At 41.4% G+C, this 20,294-nt stretch overlaps 1 protein-coding gene across 1 annotated transcript; it reads left to right on the top strand.

Annotated features, from left to right (window-relative positions):
* Positions 1 to 4,965: 4,965 nt before the first annotated feature.
* Positions 4,966 to 17,113, top strand: LOC307263207 (NLR family CARD domain-containing protein 3-like). The gene is made up of 10 exons (XM_080044297.1): positions 4,966 to 5,055; positions 5,169 to 5,273; positions 5,428 to 5,532; positions 8,372 to 8,450; positions 8,667 to 8,868; positions 9,297 to 11,082; positions 11,166 to 11,336; positions 11,575 to 11,748; positions 15,776 to 15,822; positions 16,281 to 17,113. Exons 1-10 carry the CDS (start codon positions 4,994 to 4,996, stop codon positions 16,805 to 16,807), a joined length of 3,258 nt encoding a protein of 1,085 aa, XP_079900423.1. The 5' UTR covers positions 4,966 to 4,993; the 3' UTR covers positions 16,808 to 17,113.
* The last annotated feature ends 3,181 nt before the right edge of the window (positions 17,114 to 20,294 follow it).

Raw genomic sequence — 20,294 nt, 5'->3', positions numbered from 1 at the left:
ACACACACACACACACACACACACACACACAGAACGACTCAGTGATAATCTGTCTTAATCCTGCTCATCCCCTTGAAGGGATTAAAACCCTGAGCTCTGTCTCGCAGGCTCAATGTCCCGCCCTCAAACATTTATTTATTTGTTTGTTTGTTTGTTAATTTATTTATTCATTCTAACTCTGCCTGTCTCCCTGCAGCTGTCTGTCTGTCTGTGTGTCTCTCTCTCTCTCTCTCTCTCTCTCTCTCTCTCTCTCTCTCTCTCTCTCTCTCTCTCTATCTATCTATCTATCTATCTATCTATCTATCTATCTATCTATCTATCTATCTATCTATCTATCTATTCATATGATTGGCTCCTGAAAGAACATATATCAGAAAAAAATGTGGTCAACACACACTGTACACCCCCCTACACATTTATATCACATTCAGGATGTTCGGGTCTACTGGACCCAGGGCTAATACAAGTGTAGAAATTGTAGGTTTTGGAAGAGAGAGAAGCTTTTAAAGATGATGTAGAGTTAGAGGTGTCAGAATGTGAGGATCACTCACTCTCTCATGATCATTACTCATCATAAACTGCTTATCAGGAGTCGGGTCTCGGGCCAGCAGCTCGAGCAGGGGACCCCAAACTTCTCCTTCTCGGGCCACAGTAACTGCCCCGTCATTATTCACATGAAGAATGTTTACATTGAACTGACAGTCAGAGAGATAGCGTGCCTCAGACACAGACAGATATTTCTTGCTTCTCTCCTGCCCTGGGTCCTGCCTGTCAGGCTGCAGACTCTGCCCTGGGTGCTGCCTGTCAGGCTGCAGACTCTGCCTGTCTTACTGCTGAGTGTGTCGGGGCTGAGCCTGAGAGGAAGCCTGCAGACTGAACTCAGGGCAGAGCACCGCCCTAGCTGCTTCCTGCTTCAAATACTTTACCTCAAAGTTTTTTGAACAAATACTTGAGGCCAGAGGCGCCAAGCACAAAGGGCGCGACGCATCCGCCGCCGCCATCGGTACACCCAGAGCTAGGACCGGCCCGAGGTTAGACTGGTTGGACTGGTTCTTAATGCTCCGGCTGTTTACTGCTTCAAATATTTTCACTTCTGACTGAACGTTGTGTCGCAGTTTATTTTCTCCTCTAAAGCTGCAGCTGAAGGTAAGAGATCCACTCTGCTCTCACTGTTAATAATAATAATGATCTTATTTTATTATATTTTATTATTTCTAGTGTAAATCTAGTTCCAGAAGAAACAGAAAAGTTGTGGAATGTGTCCAAACTCATAACTCAGAGTTTCACAGGAAACTAGAGACGAAGGAGGTGACACAGCCGCAAACAAAGATCCTCCATGGTGTGTTAATGTTATTCTATTACAGTTTTTGCCGAATGCTTACACACATGTTGCAGACTTTGGCCCACTGTGTCAAAACTTAACACACAGGACGAATAGGACAAAGCACATGGAGATAAACTTCTAACTTATACGGCAAAATGAAACTCTTGAAACAAAACCTAACAATCCCATTTCAAAACAGTTTTTAGCATCAAAACAATACACACATGCACCTTTGAATTACTCTTTCCTAGCAGCAACAACACACAGATGTGCTTTATGCAAAACACAGCTGTATTCAGTACTGTGGATGGTTTTTGACTTTAAAAGTCTCATACAGATTTTTTTTGTGAAAGATTGATCCACTACAGTTGATCTAGACACATGACTCAAAATGTAAACACTTCAGATTTTTTATTTCATTTTGCCATTTCAGGTTTTTGCAAAAGTAAAAAAAAACACAAAGACACACAAGATATGGTACCACTAGAATGTTCTATAAACATAGTGTTGTAAGGGAATGATTGGAAGACATTTAGGCTATGGATCCTGTCTCCTGTTGGCATCTGGCCACATCACCTCATCCACGTCACAGGCAATGTCCTCCCTTTCCAAGCAACGGGGGAAATATCCAACCTCTAGAAGAATTTTTGGGAAAGATTGATCCACTATATTTTCAATTAGACACATAAAAAAAATTTAGGAAAGCTTCTGAAAAAAAGTGTATATTGCAATTTCATGGTTTTGGCCAACAAAAGAAAAAAACACAACAAATAGGTAGGATCGCAGTTCAACAAGCAATTCAGTGTGTCACTATGAACTCTCAATTACACTAAAATAAAATAAAATAAGTGTTGTAAGGAATGGGGCGAGTGGATTATGAATCCTTTGGATACCGCCTCCTGTTTGCGTCTGGCCACATCGCCTCATCGACATCACATGCAATGTCATCCTTTGAGAAGCAACAGCGAAAATATCACCTGATATCCAGTCTAAATCTCCTAATTATTGAGCTATTGTGTAGTTGGGCTGGAATCTCAGACCAGCCTCCTATATTGATAGGCCATGATCTATAACATGGTCCACTATAGTGACCCTGTCTCCGCCTGTTGTCTCCTTTGTCCTTGTCCTCCTGCCGCTCTTTCTTGTCCTCTTCCCCTGACTCTTACTGTCTCACAAAGAAGCTGAGCTCACCTGAGGTGTATTTGTAGTGATAAGGCTCACACTGATTTGTATTCAATTAGTTTTATTTTGTATATTTCATGTGTGTGAGTCTGTGTGATTTTCCAAATTTGGTTGTGTTTTGTATTTTACATAGCCGTGTTTTCCCAATGATTGGAGGAGATTTCATTTTTGAACAATGTCTTAGGTAAAAAACTGTGTGTAGTGTTTTGCAAGAAGTGTTTTGGAGAATTTCAAACACAGTGCAAAGCATATTTTGTGTTTGTGGGGTTGGTGCTTGTGTTTAGGGCATGGTCACAAAAGTTAGAGGTTGTGATGCTTTGGGCCTAGCAACCACTATTAGTGTGTAAGCATTAGGCAAAAACTGTAATAGTACTAGTTACATATGAGTGTGTTGATGCAGTAATCTACTCTGACAGTGTGCTGTTAGTACGGTGACTGCAGTAAAGGAGCTGAACACTTCAGCAGGAAACTTTGGACTTGTTGTTCTACTACATGTATCTGACGGCTCGTTACTTTACACATTCACATTTTACTCACAAAGTGTTTGATCAACAAGTCAAATCTGAAGTTAAAGTATCAGCAGTGAATGAAACACTTCACATGAAGTCTTCTGCTGTCTCATGAAGGACATTCTGCTCTTAATTAGGGTTGGGCACCGAAACCCGGTACCAGTATGGCACCGGTGCCGACGTAAGCGGTAGTAACCAGACCGAATAAGAATGAAAGTTTCGGTGCCTCATTTCGGTGCCGCCGTCCATGGGTGCCGCCTTTCTTTATATGTCCATGGGTGCCGCCCCCTGCTGTAGTCACGTTTGTATTTTGACAGACTGATCGCTCTTTATGTCATGATCGATGAAGCATGTCCGCTCGCGGATGCTGTTCTGTGAACACCGCAAGGAGCATTTCTCACCGGGCTGTGAGTGACGAGAACGAGCCCGACGGTCTCGAGGAGCGCGCACACGAGTGCTCAACACTCGCTCACGTTCGCAGTTTCACAGACTGATCGCTCTTTATGTCAGACTATTGTTGAACGTCAATGCAATGCATTTCTTTTTGCAAATGACACGCGATCTAGCAGTATTGTCACGCATGTATTAGGCACGTGTAGGCTGACGATGAGGCAGCGGCCGCCTGCACGCTTCCTCCCGTCAGCTGTTCTAGTGCTGCCTTTACGCACGGCGGTGGAGACAAACCCAAAAAACACACAGCGGAACACGGCGGCCCGGTGATATGGAAACGTTTAACAAGACACTTCATAAAGACACACTTAAAATAATGATCTCTGCCCATACAAAAAGCTCTGACTTGGATAACGTTATGGAGCGATCGATTTATAAAACCATCCGGTAGGCTACATGTGTCTGATGACGGGCCGTTATATTAATAATAAACAGCGCTGCACATTATAACAGCATGTACTTTAAAGATCTCGTATCCATCCTGAAAAGGCAAACATGACATTTTTTCTGCACAAAAATGGTTAATTTGACAAAGTTAATAGTTGTGGTCTTATCTTTACAGAAGACTTCTTTGTATTTTTTATGTCAGTTGAATTTTGTTTCAAGTTAAATGCAAATGAGCACTGTTAATATTCCAAAAGGCTAACGCTCTTCCTTGACTGTTTTCAGTCTGTGGTTCTCATTGAGTGTACTTATTTCCTTACTGCAAATCCAATACTGCATTTAATTTCATATGGGTGTTTTATATGTGTATCTATTTTAATTTTTAAGGTGTTGTATTGTTCAGGTCATAAGGACTCTTTCTTATCAAAATGATTACTTTTAGCTAATGTTTTAAGATGGAGATTAGATCACCTGGTAGTCTCCACATTAATCTCCATTATTATATTGTTTGAAACAGTATTGTTGTATTAGATAGTATGTAAATTGTGTGAATTTTATTTTATTTACATTTTAAAATAGTTTATCTGTAAGTTACTCGTAATTATATTGTTAAAGTTAATTGTGTTAAATTTGGCACTGGATATAAAAGGGCATTATTTTTTGACAAAGTGTGTGCAATTTGAGGCTTTAAAGTACCGGTAAAAGTACCGGTTAAGCACCGGAACCGTTTCAAAAGTACCGGGTAGTAACCGGTATCAGAAAAAACCCAACCGATACCCAACCCTACTCTTAATACTTGTAGTAAACTTTGCATTTCCCCGTGTAACAGCAGCAGTAGTAGTGAATACTGGTTGTGTACAGGCTGCTGTACTTCACTCTGCGTGGTCTGTTTCTGGCTCTAATCTGGCGCCATCTGCTGGACGTTTGGAATTATACAAATCATGATTTATCTTTATTGTCTGTGACGTGGCTCACACAAGTGTGTGTGTGTGTGTGTGTGTGTGTGTGTGTGTGTGTGTGTGTGTGTGTGTGTGTGTGTGTGTGTGTGTGTGTGTGTGTGTGTGTGTGTGTGTGTGTGTGTGTTGGAAAGAAAGGATGTGTTTTCTCTGCAGGTGAAAGTGTGTGTGGAGGTGTGGGCTCTGCTATGGATCAGAGTGAGGACAGAGAGGAGGGAGGGGAACATGGCGGCCAGACCAAAGCTCAGAGGTGACATGAGGATCTCTAACTGTCCATGACTCAAATCACTGCACTGTCATTATTCACTCTCAAAGCTGTGTGTGTGTGTGTGTGTGTGTGTGTGTGTGTGTTGTGTTCAACAGACCAGACTCTCCTGGACCTGGAGCCAGCTGTTTGTCCTTCAGGAGCGACTGGTCTAAAGATGCTATCATTCATTTCAAAGGACAAGAACCGTCTGCTGCAGAGAGGTAAAATGTTCCTAACATTTAAATATCTGATTCATGTTTTAACAGTTTATTTTCAGTTTGGTTCCTTTATATTCTGACATGTGAAAGCTGCTCAGTGTAACTACTGTGTTCTGGTGCAGTGCAGATTATTGACTGTTTCCTGTGTTTCTAACAGGAGGAAGCTGGAGACACCAGAGCCCAGCTGTTCGTCCATGAAGAGTAATGAATCTAAGAGTAGTCCTTTATTATTCAAAGATGGACGTCCGTCTGTTGATCTAAGGTAAGGATTTAACCTTCCTCTCGTGTTAGGGTCGCCAGCGACCCGTTTTGGTTTTCAAATGCATAAAAGAAGCACTTACATTTTGTTTATTGCATCAAGATTTCTTGACTTTGTCAGGAACCTCTATTTCAACAAAATAAAAAAAATTAAAAATAAATTAACTTAATTATAAAATGCTCTGGTGGAAATTATAACACTGGTGGTGTAAGGGTCGTTTTCGACCCGGTCATAGAATAAGATGTAAAAAACAATAACTAGAGCCAAAACTGAAATCATAAGTGCACTGTCAGCCAACACAATGACAGTCAGCTCCTCTCCCAATCATGTGAGCTCTGGGGGTGGTTCTCATTTTGACTTGTTTTGCCCTTATACCTGCATAAAAGCGAAACAAACAGATGGGCATATCCAGACATGTGAGGTCAATTCAGTATAGAGTTGGTGACTTGCAGAGTGCACATCTCCTATTTGCAGCATTCACAAAGGAGGAGATATACAGTGAGCCAAGTTCTGGATCATTTTTTTGGTGAAAATGGCCACCTGATACTAAAAATAAGAGGTGTCAGGTCTGCCGAAGCACTAAGGACAGAAAAATAAAAGTATTGTGCTTTACCTGCAAGAAATATTTCTGCAAAGAACACTGAAAGTGTTGCTCTTTGCCACACATCTGTTCACACAACCAAACATATGCACACACAGACTTTTACTCTGTTTTTTTTACTAGTTTTGGAACTAGTAATTGATTTCGATTGGTTTGATTTGTTGATTGGTTGTTGTTTATTTGACCTTACAAATCTATATTTTGTGTTGTGACTTGTTCTGGTTTTCATTGTGTGTTTGTATAATGCTGAAATAAAAGTTTTTTTTGCTTTTTTCTGAAATAAATATATATGGGTCGTAATTGACCAGTAGATGTTAAAAAGGTCAATAATATTATTATGAAAAAATAAATAAACCAAATTTAATTAAGAAATGTGTTCTCATACCCCTCAGTAATAATCAGGTAACACAACACCCAAATATTTATTTATATGATTCTCTTAAGGTTCATTTTACCATTTTTTTTATTGAAATTGAGGCGCATACTGACAAAAAAAGGCCCAGTCTCCTCCACCAAAAATATTAAAAACAATATTTTCATGGATAAGGAAGCCTAACAAGGTAACCAAGAGATGAGAAACAAAAAGGATGATAAATAATTGTTTTTAGTGTTTTTTACAGCTGATTTCAGACACGGGTCGAAACCGACCCGCTAACACCATGGATGGGAGCAGAAAGTTAACACAGGAGGAAGGTTAAGACTTATAATAAATAAAACCCTGTGAGAAATCTAGTTACTTGACAGATACCATCATCAAGTTTGCTGACGACACGACCGCCATCGGCCTGATCACCGACGGCGACGAGACAGAGAGGAGGTGAGAGCCCTGACATCTTGGTGCCAGGACAACAACCTCCATCTCCACCTCAGCAAAACTAAGGAGCTGATTGTGGACTACAGGAAGCAGCAGGGAGCCGGGCACGCCCCCATCACCATCAACGGGACGACAGTAGAGAGAGTCAGCAGCTTCAAGTTCCTCGGGGTCCACATCTGCGAGGACCTGACCTGGACTCGCCACACCGACAAAGGCGGCAAGACAGCGGCTCTTCTTCCTCCGCAGGCTGCGAAGGTTCAACATGGACTCCAGGATACTCTGCAACTTCTACAGGTGCCCCATAGAGAGTATCCTGACTGGCTGCATCACCGCCTGGTACGGCAGTTGCTCCGCCCTCCACCGTAAGACATTACAGAGGGTGGTGAAAGCTGCCCAGCACATTACCAGGACGGAGCTGCCATCCATGGAGGACCTCTACACTCAGCGCTGCAGGAAGAAGACTAACTGGCTTATTAAAGACCCTCATCACCCCAGCAACACACTGTTTCAGCTGCTCCCGTCTGGTAGACGCTACCGCAGCATCCGGTCTCGCACCACCAGACTCAAGGACAGTTTCATCCCACAGGCAATAAGACTGCTGAACTCCTGAGCCACTGAGCTACTGAGCTCACCACAATGACACTTTATAAATGCTATAAATTATAAATATTTATAAATGACTGCTTTATTACTCGCCACTTGATACCAGCCGACATCTGGATAAACACGTCTGTTTACATTTCACATTTATTTAGTTTTATATTTAGGTCTCTGCTATTCTTGTGTTCCTCTTATACACTTAATTCTTATCACACTTTATTCTTATTCTTATTATTACTATTATTATTGTTGTTGCTCTTTATTATTTAAGTCAGCTTCAGACTTGTGTTTCTTGATACTTACACACTTTCTTATTGCCCTGTTGGAGGAGCCCAGGACTAAAGAATTTCATTGCCAGCGGCTACTCTGTAATTGTTGTATATAATATAATTATATATATTCAACTTTTGACTTCGGTTTAACATTATTCAGTAGACAGTGTATCTCAAAAAGTTCATATAAGATCTGTGAACACTAAAGCCTCGTTTCCACTGAGGTACAGTTCAGTTCTGTTTGGTACAGAATGCAGTTATTTGCGTTTCCACTGTGAAGGGAGAATAACTGATGGAGCGTCTCCACTCTAACTGTCACGGCGTGTTCCTGGTGTCAAGCAGAAGCTGATCCCAGCTCAGCTCAGCTGCTCTAACATCTCCTGCTGTATCTCTGCCCTCAGTTTTTTTTTACCCCTGGCCCTCAGTTTGCCCCTGGCCCTCAGTTTGCCCCTCGCCCCTCAGTTTGCCCCTTCCCTCTGTTCTACAGACACCAGCTGCCCCTGGAGGGAAACTTTAACCCCAGACATGAGCTCATTCTTTATGGTTTCTCCACAGAGTCGACCAGGAGATCTCAGAGGTTCCCAGTGGTCGGTCTGACCAGCAGCATCAAACACACCTGGACTCCACATTCAGGGTCTGTACAACTACTACTGTCTATCTGTTCTGTTCACATCAACCTCCATGTTTAACTAACTTTATGGCGGCTGTGGCAAGTGTGTAGGGTGGTCGACCCTCAACTACAGGGTCGTGGTTCGATCCCCGTCCCCCCACCGCATGTCAAAGTGGGAACAGGTCTCCTTGCTTCATGATTTTAGTTTGATCGTGTCAATCATATCATTTTCTGTTCCAGCTGCTGGAGGAAAACATCGTCACTTTTGTGAAGAACGAGCTGAAGAAGATGCAGAAGCTTCTGAGTCCAGATTACCCAGAATGCTTAGAGAGTCAGAGTGAGGATGAGGAGAAGAGCAGCAGCAGAGAGGCATTTCTGAAGATCACACTGGACTTCCTGAGGAGAATGAAGCAGAAGGAGCTGGCTGACCTTCTGTGGAGCAGTAAGAGGATTTCTCTAAAGGTTTAACATGACGGGGAAATGGGACATTGACTAAAGTCTCAAGAGATGGAGGGAGAAATGTTTATATTTGTTTATTTATATATTTTCATCATGAATCCCACGTTGATATTATATTTCAGTCTTTCCCTCAGGAAATGTGTTAGTTAAGGTGGTTGGTTGGGGGGGTGGGGGTGATCTGTGATGCAATAGCCTTTAATATATTATTGGTAATCATGTTTGTTTTTTAAATACAGAGGTTATTGATAGTTTTGTAATATGTCATTCTTATTTCAAACATAAAAATAGGGCATAATACATATATACAAATATTTATACTGTATGTGCATTCATATTTTCATCATGAAGCCCTCAGTGATATTATATGTGCTGTTTTCGACTGTTAATTCATTCTGATGTGTGTTCATTCAGGAAGTCTTTCTGCTGAAGATTGTCAGTGTGAACTAAAGTCACACCTGCAGAAGAAGTTCCAGGTTGTGTTTGAGGGGATCGCTAAAGCAGGAAACCCAACCCTTCTGAATCAGATCTACACAGAGCTCTACATCACAGAGGGAGGGACTGGAGAGGTCAATGATGAACATGAGGTCAGACAGATTGAAACAGCATCCAGGAAACCACACAGACCAGAAAAAACCATCAGACAAGAAGACATCTTTAAAGCCTCACCTGGAAGAGATGAACCAAGCAGAACAGTGATGACAAAGGGAGTGGCTGGCATTGGGAAAACAGTCTTAACACAGAAGTTCACTCTGGACTGGGCTGAAGATAAAACCAACCAGGACATACAGTTCACATTTCCATTCACCTTCAGAGAGCTGAATGTGCTGAAAGAGAAAAAGTTCAGCTTGGTGGAACTTGTTCATCATTTCTTCACAGAAACCAAAGCAGCAGGAATCTGCAACTTTGAAGAATTCCAGGTTGTGTTCATCTTTGACGGTCTGGATGAGTGTCGACTTCCTCTGGACTTCCACAACAATGAGATCCTGACTGATGTGATAGAGTCCACCTCAGTGGATGTGCTGCTGACAAACCTCATCAGGGGGAAACTGCTTCCCTCTGCTCGCCTCTGGATAACCACACGACCTGCAGCAGCCAATCAGATCCCTCCTGACTGTGTTGGCATGGTGACAGAGGTCAGAGGGTTCACTGACCCACAGAAGGAGGAGTACTTCAGGAAGAGATTCAGAGATAAGGAGCAGGCCAACAGAATCATCTCCCACATCAAGAAATCACGAAGCCTCCACATCATGTGCCACATCCCAGTCTTCTGCTGGATCACTGCTACAGTTCTGGAGGATGTGTTGAAGACCGGAGAGGGAGGAGAGCTGCCCAAGACCCTGACTGAGATGTTCATCCACCTCCTGGTGGTTCAGGCCAAACTGAAGAACACCAAGTATGATGAAGGAGCTGAGACAGATCCACACTGGAGTCCAGAGAGCAGGAAGATGATCGAGTCTCTGGGAAAACTGGCTTTTGAGCAGCTGCAGAAAGGAAACCTGATCTTCTATGAATCAGACCTGACAGAGTGTGGCATCGATATCACAGCAGCCCCAGTGGTCTCAGGAGTGTTCACACAGATCTTTAGAGAGGAGAGTGGACTGTACCAGGACAAGGTGTTCTGCTTCGTCCATCTGAGCGTTCAGGAGTTTATGGCTGCTCTTCATGTCCATCTGACGTTCATCAACTCTGGAGTCAATCTGATGTCAGAAGAACAAACAACCTCCCAGGAATCTGCAGAGACAAAGTTCTACCAGAGTGCTGTGGACAAGGCCTTACAGAGTCCAAATGGACACCTGGACTTGTTCCTCCGCTTCCTCCTGGGTCTTTCACTGCCGACCAATCAGAGTCTCCTCAGAGGTCTGCTGACACACACAGGAAGTAGCTCACAGACCAATCAGACAACAGTCCAGTACATCAAGAATAAGATTGAGGAGACTCCCTCTGCAGAGAAAAGCATCAATCTGTTCCACTGTCTGAATGAACTGAACGATCGTTCTCTAGTGGAGGAGATCCAACGGTCCCTGAGTTCAGGAAGTCTCTCCACAGATAAACTGTCTCCATCTCAGTGGTCAGCTCTGGTCTTCATCTTACTGTCATCAGGAGAAGATCTGGACGTGTTTGACCTGAAGAAATACTCTGCTTCAGAGGAGGCTCTCCTGAGGCTGCTGCCAGTGGTCAAAGCCTCCAACAAAGCTCTGTACGTAGGATTTATTCATATGTAAATAATCTTTTAACAAGAAGACTATTTAATAACTTTTTCCCTTTCTGTTGTCTCTCCAGGCTGAGTGGCTGTAACCTCTCAGAGAGAAGCTGTGAAGCTCTGTCCTCAGTTCTCAGCTCCTCCTCTAGTCTGAGAGAGCTGGACCTGAGTAACAACGACCTGCAGGATTCAGGAGTGAAGCATCTGTCTGCTGCACTGAAGAGTCCACACTGTAAACTGGAAACTCTCAGGTCAGATTATCAACGGATACATTTGTCGTTTTATTTTAAAAATCCATTGTGAATTACAAAATAACCTGTGTCCACAAAAACAAAATTAAGTGCTAAATGAGGTTATACTCCTGCTTCCTTTAAGCATGGATAGTAGTGACTGAGTGTGGAGAGAGAAAGGTAGGCAGACAGATAAAGGGAGGAAGAGATAGGCCTAGCTTTATTTTATAATTTAGTGTGTGTGTGTGTGTGTGTGTAGTCTGTCAGGTTGTCTGATCACAGAGAAAGGCTGTGCTTATCTGGCCTCAGCTCTGAGCTCCAACCCCTCCCATCTGAGAGAGCTGGACCTGAGCTACAACCATCCAGGAGCCTCAGGAGTGGAGCTACTGTTAGCTGGACGGGACGGTCCCCTATGGAGACTGGACACTCTCAGGTATGAAGAGGCTGCTGTCAGTCTGATAGAGGAGGAAGAACTGGGGACAGTTTATCATATGACCCTGACACACCAATGGTGTTTGTCTGTCTCCATTTCACTCAGTTTGGCTCAGCTCCTCAGCCATGTAGGGTTTGCATTTCCATTACAGCAGACCTACTGAACCCTCTAACCCTAACCCTCTAACCCCCTAACCCCCTAACCCTCTTACCCTCTCATCCTCTAACCCCTAACCCTCTAACCCTCTAACCCTCTAACCCTAACCCCTAACAACCCACATTCACTTCTGGAGTTAATTACATCTGAAAGGAGCAAATTAAAACGGTGGTTTGACAATAATAAATTATCATTGAATTTAAGCAAAACAAAAATCATGTTTTTTGGAAATTGTAATTTAAATAATGACGTAAATGTTAATAGGTGGAGTTAATATTGAAAGAGTTCAAATAGACCACAAGCTATGCTGGAACCATCACATAAAACATGTTAAATCTAAACAGTCACAAAGCATCTCAGTCCTGTGTAAAGCAAAGCATATATTGAATAAAAAATCACTGCATATTCTCTACTGTTCAATGATCTTACCTTATTGAAATTACTGTGTGGAGGTCTGGGGGACCACTTACAAAAGCTCACTGCTACCACTGGTCACACTTCAAAAACGAGCCATAAGAATAATCAATAAAGCAGATATTATGATCACACCAACCTCATGTTCTTACATTCACATACTGTAGAGTTCATTGACCTGGTTGACTATCAAGTGGCACAAAGTTTAAAGGTCACATATTATGCTAAATGCACTTTTTAAATGTGTTCTAACATATCCATGGGTCCACGGTGTACCTAGAGACTGCCAAAATATAAAAAAATAACAATCTCTCCTTTTCTCACTCTCCCCTTTTCTAGCTTCGGGAAAAGCATTGATATTTTGCCCATAACAAGCTCTTTATATTCTCCACAGCAGTCTGAAAATGCCTCGTTTTTAGCCAGACAAAGCATAGGAAGGCAATAGAGTTTAAGTCTAACTTTGAAGCTCATTTTTTCACTGATTTTCGTGATATCTTTAGCCGTTAGCTTCCGTGCTAACATTCAGTACAGGCACTGTGGACAGGCTACTACTACAGGCTATGGACCGGTCGCTTCCAGAGAGGGGCGGGGGCAGCTCAAAGATTGTATATTTACGAGGGGAGCTGCAGCTCGGTTTCAAAAACAGGCCACCGTGAGATTAGCTGAACATCAAGGTTTAGAGGCATACTATAATAAATGATCTGAACGTTTTTTTCAGCAAACAACTAAAGAAAAACGTATTGGGGACCTCTAAGACCATGTATTATTGACAGAAAAGTGTATAATATGTGAGCTTTAACGCCAGAAACAAACTGCTGTACCAAACTGTATAGATAGGATTGTATAAATATATAAAGTGTAAATATTAGGGCTGTCAAAATGAACGCGTTAACGCAGGGTGATTCATTTTTGGAATTAATTAGTTAATTGTTTTAACTAGGGCTGTCAAGCGATTAAAAAAATGTATCTAATTAATTACAGGCAGGCTAAATGTCTGTCTCGAAACAGTTTTTACTATAGCGCTGCACTGCCGCAGGTGCGCATAGCGTATGCTGCCACCGACACACACATTGCTAATTAGCCACCCGCTAAATCAATAATGCACAGATAATGCACAATAAAGCTATAGACTATTTCAGCCTCATCTGTGGAGAAAAATATAGCTGGACAACAGAGTTCTTCTGCTTCGTTCCTCTCACTGCATTTCAATGCATTCATTATATTACAGAGAAATATGTCCCATAAAAGAAAAAAAGCACCAAGCCCATCCCAGAGGACACTGATTTTTTTTAAATTTTTATATATTAAAATTTTTATGGAAAATCCATGTGTCTTTCTTCAATAGCTTCTAATTCATCAGACCCAGTGTCTACAAATTATTTGTTCACACAAAATTCCTCAGATTTAGCCTCTTAATTTCCATATCAAAGTGCACCAGATTCATTCACATACCCCCCGTACCCCTCAAGGAGAGTCAGGATCTCGGCTGGCTACTATATTCACTAAGCTGGACATTGGAGGCACTAGCAGATGAACTGGTTGTGTGAATGACATTTAACAATAGTCAATAATTTGGCCACGACAACATTGGAGAGGGGGCCCCTAATCAAATTCGGCTTAAGGCCCCATGAAGGCTTGGGCCGGCTCTGCTCCCCGGTTATTATTTTAACCGTCAAACCAGAGTTTTTCTGTGCGGTGGCTCACACCGGCGATGTCTCACTGTGAATTTCGCCGTTACCCACCACAGAGTTCCACGCCAGGTTTCACCAGGTGAATCGCTGCTTCGCTCGCGCAAGGCTTTTGTGTTTTGATGACGAGTGTTTTAACTTTATGCTGAATAAAGCATTGCACTGCACTGTTTTTCATCCAGTTTGAAAAATTGCTCCCACACTGGACTCTGCAGTAGATCGCAGGAAAAGAAACACAGGCTTAAACTCCGCTCGTGAGGACACGTTAGAACAGCTGTTGCGACCCGCGAATCGCGGCCGTTAATAACATGCATGAACTATGACTTATAACAGCGATCGGGACTGGCACTGCATGTAGGCTACTTAGTCACACACGGGTGATTCACATGAACTCAAATAAACACGTTTCCATGTGGAATGATCGCTTACTGCGGCAACGCTCACACATCTGACGGAGGGAGAAGAGAAAGGAAACTTACTAAACAGGCTCTCTGGCCGACTGACGTCACGGCCCTAACTGACAGTTATCCACACTGAATAAAACACATCTTAACACACTGTAATAAATATCAAACACTAACTTATTAACTTTGGGGGCCTTTCCACACACACACACACACGTGCGCGCAAACTGCAATCAGGTTGTATTCAGGAATGCAAAACCATGGATTTACCAAATAAATGCCGTTCTATAGCCTATGCTATATTTGCTCAAAGACATAGGAATAGAGACAGCCAGATTGAAGTATGGTGCGGTAGCATATGTTTTAGTTGATTATAATTTATTTGCAGTATTTACACCATCATTTGGATTTTCAAAGAATAAAAAACTACATTTAAATGTACATATTCACCTTCTGTCCTTTATCTTTCCATTCATACAACAATATACAGAGACAATGGGAATTTGTTGGGCATATTTCGAATGGTAGAATTAATCGTGATTAATCCAGAGAATCCTGTGATTAATCTGATTAAAAATGTTAATCGTTTGACAGCCTTAATAAATATATAAATTATATATAAAAAAAAAATCCTAGTATATCAAGTTGTATATACAGTATGTATGGATTGTACAAATCAAATATAGTATCATAAATATAGAATAGCAAATTCTATATTTAGAGAGAGATTATAAGGAACACAGGAAGTACATTTAATAAATATTAATTATTGGAAAAGGCGATTACATAAGTGTTAAACTTCTTCCTCCTTTTTCAGACATATCAATTGAATAAATGTAATTTTCTTTTTCTTTTTGTGAAATAATTTGAACATCGTTTTTGTCTATTGTATTTTCATGCTTTTCATTTTGTTTTGTATTTTTGCAATGTTTTATTTTTATTTTGAAATGTCTGAAATAAATTCAATCAATCAATCCATCAAAACCCTGATGCTGCTGTGCCCTCTGGTGCTAATGAGCGAATGTATCTGACCACTGAACCGTTCTACTCCATTCACCTAGTAGGACCCAATGTACATGCTGGTCTGAGATGAAGACGTCTCAAAGCTCTGCCAGCTGTTTATAGTAGACTGGTAGTTTAACATCACTGACATCAACATGTCTTTGCCACATGGTCATAGCTGTTATGCTAGCCACATGGCTGTAGCTGTTATGCTAGCCACATGGTTGTAGCCGTTATGCTAGCTATTGGTTGTAGCTGTTATGCTAGCTATTGGTTGTAGCTGTTATGCTAGCTATGCTATGGTTTGGGCTGTAAGGACCTAATGTACATGCTGGTCTGACCCCCCTCCCCCTCTCCTTTCAGGGTGGAGCCTGCTGGAGTCCAATGGCTGACACCAGGTCTGAGGAAGTGTAAGTGTGTTTATAATGTTCATAATCATCAAACTGTCAATCAATAATAATTGATTGGATTTATAAAGCGCTTCATTTCGATGTTGTTGACTCAAAGCGCTTTACAGGGTTCCAGGTTCCATTCATTCACACTCAGTCATACTGGTGGTGGTAAACTACCATAGTAGCCACAGCTGCCCTGGGGCAGGCTGACGGAAGCGAGGCTGCCATTCAGCGCCTACGGCCCCTCAGACCACCACCTCAAACACACAGCAATCATACACATTCACACAAGGCAGGGTGGGTGAAGTGTCTTGCCCAAGGACACAACAACCATGACACAGGTGGCCGGGCGGGAATCGACCTCCAACCCTTTGATCGTTGGCCAACCCGCTTAACCACCTGAGCCACAGTCGCCCCAAATGAACAGATGATGGATTAATAACTGCTGCTGTGTTGTGTCTTTTTGTCTCCATCAGATTCCTGTGAACTCACACTGGACACAAACACAGCGAACAGAAAGATCATACTGTCTGACAACAACAGGACGGTGACATGGGCGAAGGAGGATCAGACATATCCTGATCATCCAGACAGATTTGATGGCTACGCTCAGCTGCTGTGTAGTAATGGTCTGACTGGTCGCCGTTACTGGGAGGTTGAGAGGGGCGGAAAGGTTCTAATATCAGTGAATTACAGAGGAATCTGCAGGAAAGGAGACAATAGAGACTGTGTGTTTGGAAGGAATAATCAGTCTTGGAGTATGTTCTGCTCTGATGGTGTTTACTCTGTCTGTCACAATAACATAGAAACATCCATCCCCCCCTCCTCTGCCTTTCCCAGAATAGCAGTGTATGTGGACTGTCCTGCTGGCTCTCTGTCCTTCTACAGAGTCTCCTCTGACTCACTGATCCACATCCACACATTCAACACCACATTCACTGAACCTCTTTACCCTGGGTTTGCATTCTGGCCTGGTTCCTCAGTGTCTCTGTGTGATGTGTAGGAGGGAGAGTCTGAACAGGATCACAGCTAATGTATTGTATTGTTTTGTATCGTATCGTATTGAAGGCTAATGTATTATCTTTCTGCATACCAACAACATGGAGGATCTTTGTTAACGGCTGTGTCACCCATAGACATTATAAAGGATAGACGCCTCGTTGGCCGCTACTGCCTATTGGCGCTGACGAGAAATGCGGGCGCCATCTTGGACCGGTCACACGTTCCACTCAGTGCAGTCTGTTTGACAGGTGCAATGAACTGTCAGCGCATGTAATTAATATCATATCTCATTAAATACCAAACTGATTTTCACGCGGTTTTCTTTGCTGCAAAGATCATACATGTAGCTATGATACAGGGCACACGTTTCGACGTGTTTTAATATTCATAGTGGACTTAACAGTCATAGAAGATTCTGATATGATATAAGTAACCTGACGTCCGAGATCAAATCTAGGAACATCCCACGAAAAGGGGGAAAACGGAGACATTTCCAGTTTGACTAGCAATCTGATTGAAAAACCTAATGAGGTGTCAACAAAACGGGAACAGGTAGTTGTTTCTGTTTAGCCAGGGACAGGCAACCAACAATGGGGACGTCTGGTCACCTTTATGATAGCCTATGTGATGTAGGCTATGATCGGTATTTTGCAAATCACACACTTTAGACTAAATATGATAGAGAAGCAGAAACAGATAGGGGCAGTAAAGTCAGCTATTTTAATAAGTTAACAATATATGATTAGGCTATATATAAATATATGTATTAATTTACAGTGACGAGCATACGCAATAAAGACAATCACAGGGATAACAAACAGAGAACATAAATAAAATAGGATACTTCAACCATACGGAACCAGCGTTCTATCATTATAAAATCTCTATTATAATATAATGAATGAGGTTTTTCTTCCCGCAGTCTTCCCTTGGCCCAGCTGTCCTGTTAATCCTAACCCTACATTTTTACAGAAGTGATGTCACATCAGTAAAATGTAGGGTTAGACAGTGAGACCATAAAACACTCTTTCTGCCTTTTCTCAGGCTACGATGAACCGATTTCTAAAATGTTGCACATTTATACTACATAGGACTCCAGTTCAATACACCTTCATACTTCCACTGGTGAAGTAGGTCTTTAATGTGTTATCTTATGGACACACACACACACACACACACACACATCATTTCATTAATTTTCTTTTATTTATCCTCGAAAGATCAATTGAGGTGTAAGAGCCAATATGCCAATAATTGGTTTGGAATAAATATTTAGTTTAAAATGGTTAAAAACTGCTAACAATAATTTCATAATTATTCATAATGTGTAACAACTGTTAAAATGCACAATTTATTATGTAATATGTTAAATAAGTTATTTTCTATGTTTTTGGATTTTTACGTGATGACATCACTGTGTAGTTATAACGGTAACGGCTGTAACGTAATTCAGTTTGGAGTTTGACTTTGATGGAAGCTACACAGTTTTTTGACCGTGCGTTAGACCGTGCACTTTACCATGTGAAGATGTGTATTTTATTTTGTAGACTTTCAAGTAAACATTTCAAAACGAAGGAACATTGTCTCGTCTTTTCGCTCGCGTTGCAAATACTGTGAGTTGACTCCAACAAGTGGTACACAGGAGGAAGAATGAGACGGAGTGCCACTACATGAGGGGTGACCCTCTTTTACAACGACGTCGAGTCAATTACAGAAATACAATATACAATGAGAATACACAACAAGCTTATAAAGAGACAACAACAATTAAAACATTCAGATCAAATGAGTGAAGCAGAACAATAGCCTGATTAAAACAGTTACAAGTGGAGTGGGGCTGATTCAAAATAATAAGTTTAAATTGGATAACAGATATAAGTGTATTTATTTTAATTTGATGTTGTAGGCTGTTCCAGGAGTCAGGGGCACTGTGGCTAAAAGCAGTTTTACCAAGGTCAGACCGGGCTTATGGAACATATAACATGAGCATGTCAGTTTAGTACAGGCATTTTGTGAGAAAATAGGGCTGGACCTTTAAAAAATTGCAACAGAAACCATTCCAACTGTTTTTGATTCATGAATATGTAATAAATAACATACTAAAAGTCTTAAGGAATCCATGTGGTGGAAAGTTATTTTCTAAGGGTTTTCTTAACAATACCTTTATGCCAATTTTCGGCTTCCTAAAGTACTGTTTTATTGTAGAGGGGATATGTGCCAAATTGTTAACCTTTTCAGAAAAGCATGAAACTTGGTTCACTTATACAGATTGGGGCCCTGAACATTTTCAGATATTTAGCCATTGCAAAATGTAATCATGGTTGCCGTTGCGACCATTTTACTTTCCACCATAGCCACATTATTCATTTTTCATCATAACTCCTGAACCAAACATAATACCACATAACATATAAGTGAAGTCTACCCCTATGTTTTCATCGTCAGGGATTGCAATTATACCACATACAACATCAGAGACAGTTAAGGTCAATAGTTAAGGGTGAATATCCGAAAACATCGCTGTGACTTTATAATGTGGGCCTATGTTGCATAAACATTGTGTAGTTTTAATTTTGTTTTCTAACAAAGACATAGGCTTTTCACGGGCCACATTTCCAATTGTGGCCCGTGTTAAAAAAAATGTATTTATATATACAGTGGCTTTAAAAAGTATTCAGCCCCCTTGAACTTTTCCACATTTTGTCACGTTAAAACCACACACGTACATTTATTTGATTGGGATTTCATGTGATAGACCAACACGGCTATTTGGGTATGTCTCTACCAGCTTTTTACATCTACAGACTGACATTTTTGCCCATTCCTCTTTGCAAAATAGCTTGAGCTTCAGATTCAGCGTCAGATTGGATGGAAAGCGTCTGTGAACAGCAATTTTCAAGTCTTTCCAGACATTCTCAATTGTGTTTAGGTCTGGACTTTGACTGGGCCATTCTAACACATGACTATGCTTTGATCTAAACCATTCCATTGTAAATATGGCTGTTTGTTTAGGGTAGTTGTCCTCCTTGAAGGTGAAATTCCGCACAAGTCTCAAGTCTGTTGCAGACTCTAACAGGTTGTGTGCCCTGTATTTGGCTCTATTTTCAAGCCACTGTACATTCCTTTCTGATGTCCACACAAATAGTTCAGTACTGTCCAAATCAACCGACAACTTTGTTTAACAAGATATATGGTGTTGGATGCAGTGCATATAATAAATTATTAACTATTAGGTCATAATTTGATTTAATTTTCTTGCCATCACTTTATGAAACGTTTTCCAGTTCCTAAACAACAATGTCAAGTTGTTTTTTGGTAATTTTTGCCTTTATTGGTTAGAGAGAGATATCAGAACCACATGACCCGACAGCAGACCTGGAACTCACATGGAAAACAGCCATCCTGTTTGTCTCACAAAGTCCAGCATGGTTTAGTATGATGCACAGCATGGCAATCACTCGTGGAAAACAACCTTTGTGTTTACCCCA

This window comes from Ammodytes marinus (assembly GCF_949987685.1).
Source record: "Ammodytes marinus genome assembly, chromosome: 16".
In the NCBI taxonomy this organism is placed as follows: domain Eukaryota; kingdom Metazoa; phylum Chordata; class Actinopteri; order Uranoscopiformes; family Ammodytidae; genus Ammodytes; species Ammodytes marinus.
The sequence above is the reverse complement of the archived record's forward strand: the minus strand, read 5'-3'. Positions and strand labels throughout refer to the sequence as shown.